The sequence below is a fragment of the Apteryx rowi genome, unplaced genomic scaffold (assembly GCF_003343035.1).
Source record: "Apteryx rowi isolate R43461 unplaced genomic scaffold, aptRow1 scaffold_853, whole genome shotgun sequence".
NCBI classification, from domain to species: Eukaryota; Metazoa; Chordata; class Aves; order Apterygiformes; family Apterygidae; genus Apteryx; species Apteryx rowi.
The window spans coordinates 268,686-273,141 of NW_020451153.1; the positions used below are offsets into that span (position 1 = coordinate 268,686).

General features: G+C 45.5%; 1 protein-coding gene across 1 annotated transcript; it reads left to right on the forward strand.

Annotated features, from left to right (window-relative positions):
* Window positions 1-896: 896 nt before the first annotated feature.
* Window positions 897-3,595, forward strand: LOC112977657. Its single transcript, XM_026090211.1, has 4 exons — window positions 897-938; window positions 1,726-1,807; window positions 1,965-2,029; window positions 2,629-3,595. The coding sequence occupies exons 2-4, from the start codon at window positions 1,727-1,729 to the stop codon at window positions 2,834-2,836; spliced, it is 354 nt and encodes a 117-aa protein (XP_025945996.1). The 5' UTR covers window positions 897-938; window position 1,726; the 3' UTR covers window positions 2,837-3,595.
* The last annotated feature ends 861 nt before the right edge of the window (window positions 3,596-4,456 follow it).

Sequence of the window (4,456 nt, forward strand, 5' to 3'; positions counted from 1 at the left end):
TTCCAGCCTAAACAGTCCTGGTCAGCTTGTCATGCCCTTCGCGCACTTACAAATAGTTCTAATCAGTTACAGCTTCAATGAGGCTGGGAGACTGAGGCCTCTGAGTGCCCCCCAGAGCTTGACCTCTTTAGGCAGAGCTTAGAAACCACTGCAAACTCTGGAGGGTGTCGGAGGCTGGGAAGTTACCGTGCCAGAAGGCTTGGAGTCCCCTTGCTGCAGGCACTGGAATCCAGTAGCTTTAGGCGCGGTTCAGACAAGCCGAGTGTGCGTCTGTTATGCGGCAGGAAATTCAGAGAACTTTTACGTGACCCTGACCGCGGCAAGAAAGGACACTGTAACCACTCCAAAACACCCTCCGGCGAGGCGGGAGGCCATGGGGCTGGGGCGCTGCCCCAGTGCTGGGCGGCTGCGGGCCGCGGGCGGGGTGCGGCCTGGGCCACTGGCCTGTTGGGTTCGTGCCCTGTGGCGGGCAGCGGCCGTTGGGGAGGCCGAGCACGCGGAGCCCCTAGTGGGCGGTGGGGGTAAGGCTGGTGGGAGGGCAGGCTTATGCCTCCACTGCTCGTTGGCTCCAGCCTCAGGCCAGAGCCTGTGTTTGAGGGAAAAACTTCCCTGTTTCATATAACTTAAGATTTTCTCATTTTTTTTCTGAATAAAAGTAATTCCGACATGTATTTGCAGCTTTTCTATGTCATTGACTGCTCTTCTGCGGAACTGGGAGGCCAGATTTACTGCCTAATTTATGTTTTCTGTCCTCATCAGTATTTTGTATCTCCTTTCTAAACCCCCTTTATTTAAAACTAAGCGTTCCAATCTTTTTTGTTTCTTGCCACTGACCACTGGAATGATTTTTCTCATCTTGCGTATAGGAAATGAAAGAAAAGAAGGAAAAACTAGAGGAGAAAACAGTCCACAAAGAAAAGAAGAAGGAGATAGTAGAGGTGAGGCCCAGTATAGCCCTTCTGTGGGGCATACATTTAGAGGAGTCTGGGAGGATTTTATAAGGGGTGGCTAGCCTGGGAACCTCAGGTCGTGAATATGAAGGGAATATGGGAGATTAATTAAAAAGAGAGGGGAGGCCAGTGGAGCTCATAAGGGAGAAGGGCAAATGAAGAACGAGCAATAGGATAAATGTGGAGAATGAGCCTTGAAAGATTTAGGCAACATAGCCAGTGTGGCCCAGTGGGAAGAAAGATCAGAGGTGCATGAAGACAAGGTCTGGTAGGAGTTAGGAGGAGGTGGCATTGGGAACATAGTACTGAGAGTACTCTGAGGTCCATAAGGGGTACAAGGTGAGGGAGATGGAGGGAGTAACAGTGAGGAGATACAGATTGTCGAAGGTCAGAAGGAATCTGGAAGCAGGTGTGTTACAAGCACAGGCTAAGTCACATGGGTAACCAGAGAGATGCTCTGATTGTTGAGAAGGGATTTCAGCAGTTTGTTGGAATTTAAACTTGTGGAAGTCAGGGAGGCTAGGGCTGGTGGGAAGGGTTTGGAAGGGTTGGTTTTGTAAGGGATGCAGGCTGGGAGGAGGGTTTCAGCTGTGTGAGACAGTTGGGATGGTGGATGTGACAGGGTCTGAATAACAGTGCAGAGGTCACTTACTTGATGTGCATCTGACACTGGAGTCTGAAATAGCTGGAGCTATGGGGATTATACTTGTGCAAAGACAGCATGGGAATATCAACCTGATGCTAATTTCTGCTCTGGCCAATTTGTTTTACTCAGGATGAGGAAAATGGAGCCGAAGAGGATGAGGAAGAGAATCCTGATGATGTGGATGAAGATGAAGGTGGTGATGAGGATGAAGGTGGGAATGATCAGCTTGGGGGAAATGGGAGGAATCAGACTGTGGGAGTATGAAAGATCATAGAGACGAAGTCCTCCTCCGAGCCCTCTTACTGAGATTAGATTTGCCTAAAAGCTGCCTCAATTAACTTGTGATTTCCTCTTTTGTTTGTGCTTAGATGGAGATGAGAATGGGCAAGAGCAGGATGGACATGCAGAAAAACGATCTGCAGAGGAAGAAGAGGTGCGTGATAGTCTGGGGGTAATGACAGTGAGAAGGAACTAGGCTACCTGTTGTGACTTGAAATCCATGTGGATGCCATTGCTGAGCATCTCAAATCAGCCTCAGGTCTCATTGCTGCTTCACTGGGTCAAGAAATCTGATGTGGCAAGGGGATAACAAAACCTCATAGACCCTTTGTGGAACTGATCCAGGTCCTTCCCCCCGGCAGTCAAGGTGCTTTAAATTGTGTTGGGTGATGATCCCTCAAAGAACAGTGATTTCCATGCTTCAGGTCAGAAGCTGGATGCCAAATGGACTTTTAAGGTTGATCTCGGGGTCTGTCTGAGGTGGTGTGAGTCTGGGCTTATATATCTGCTGAAAGTAACACAGCAGGTATCCCTACAAGTGGAGCTGTGCACATCTTAACCATTACCATTAACAGAACAGCTGAGTGTCAGGCACTCAAAGATGCTGTAAAGAAGAGTGGATTTAGGGTAGGCCAAACAAATATTTCCATGTGGAGGAAAGAGCAGCAGTAAGAATCTCATGGAGAAAATATGTGCCTTGGTGTGGTGACTGCTTGATGGTAACACCTTTTTCCTTCTCTTTCTCCTATATAGGATGAAGTGGATCCAAAGAGACAGAAGACAGAAAACGGATCTTCAGCTTGAGTCCTCCCTTCCCATCTTTTCTATTCCGTCCATCTCTCCTCCTCCATTCCAGCCCATGCTTGCACTGTCCATTAGCCTCTGGCTTCACACAGTCTCAGATGAGGAAAGATTAGAAATGCTCTCAGACAGGGAAGACAGCAGTTTCCTTCCCACCTGAAGATCTAGCCCATCTACAACATTCCCCAGCTGAAATTATTCCAGTCTCTCACATCCTTTCAACTGTGCCCCACTTACAAATGATCCTTTTCCCTCAAGAATCTCATCTTTTCCTGTCTCCCAGTAAGTAACCTTACCAGGCCCATATGCCTAACCCTTCACATGGCAAACATGTCTCATTCTTTTTCACTTGCCCTCTCTTTTCACGAATATGATTGAGATTCTTACTGGCTTCTGCTTCTCAGACCTGCTGTCAAATATCCTCCCTGGATTCAGGAGGCTGTGGGCACAGATCTCATGGTGCATTTTCCAGTCCTAGGCCTCCTATCATCTTCTTTCCCGTTGAACCCTGAGAGACAAAGAAAAAGAATATTACAAGCAAATAATGTTTCTATTAAACCACACACAGAGACAGAATTTATTTTAACCTTTTTTTTAAGTTTACACGACAAACAGCAAGCTGGCCCTCGTGAATTTTTTCAGAAGATAAAGGTTGGTTTTATATATGAATTTCATCTGAACTGCATATTTTTTTAATTTGGAGGCTTTTTAAAAACAAATCAAGAGATAAACAATTGAGGACCAAACTTTGATTTCCATTTTTCCCTTCAGATTCTCTTGTGACCATTTTTTTGTAAATTAAAGGCAATACAGCCACAGCATTTTCTATGGCACAAACATCACGAGGATGATAGTTATAAATATATATATTGTTTTCAACTAGCACTGTAAATAAAAGCATTTAAAAATATTTCAAACAGCTCATGTGGAAAGGTGTGTCTATAAGTCTTAGGTTATGTCTTGATCTGATGAGGAAAAGTCAATTTGCACAAAAACAATAGAGTATATGTCGGCCTGACCAGCAGCTGGTGAAAAGAGGAACCTAAGTTTAGTCAAAAAACCTGTGTTAATTATTTGAATTGCCCCTGCATATTGGAGACCAGTGTACATGGATTCTGTTCCCTCCCTCTTGCATTGCTCCATCTGCCAGGCATTTACAATGAGGACGTGCCACAAACATGAGATAAAACTCCAGGCTTATTGTGAAGCTCTCAAAACCAGACCTCTGCACCAGATGTTAGAGGTTCAGAAAGGGAACCTAATCTGTGACTAGTGGACATAGGCAAGGACTGCTCTAACTTTATGCTATTCTGCAGCCTACTTGCTCTAACTCACATCAAGTGTAACCCGTGTAGTATCAGTCATGCAGAACAACAGGAAGGTGTTTTAAGAAGCAAGAGCTTCAGTTCTTTGTCCCACCAGCTGCCTGGGAGAGATCTGTCAAACATTTGCGTTTTATCTTTGGAGATCTTTGAAGTAGCTATTGGTTTTTCTTCCTTTTTTAACTTTATTCTGAAAATCAAATAATGAGCTACCAAGACTGGGAGCTGTAAATAAGGTCTTTTTGTCTTAGCATCAGTGGCTTTGTGTCTGTTCAACTACAGCAACAGATCAGATACTTGAAGCACAGTTGCTGACCTCTGTAAATGGAAAGTGTCAATCGTTTATTTTTCTCCAAATGACCACCTCTGGCTGAGGCATTCTCTGCCCTGCTTTGTGGCTGACCCCAGGGAGCAGAGGGACACAAGCTTGGTGCAAATGGCACAGCTACTGGCAAGCC

Coding starts and splice junctions, on each gene's coding strand:
- LOC112977657 (XM_026090211.1), top strand. CDS start 1,727: ATGAGGAAAATGGAGCCGAAGAGGATGAGGAAGAGAATCCTGATGATG. Junction 1,808..1,964: donor AGGTGGTGATGAGGATGAAG/GTGGGAATGATC, acceptor GTTTGTGCTTAG/ATGGAGATGAGAATGGGCAA. Junction 2,030..2,628: donor GATCTGCAGAGGAAGAAGAG/GTGCGTGATAGT, acceptor TCTCCTATATAG/GATGAAGTGGATCCAAAGAG.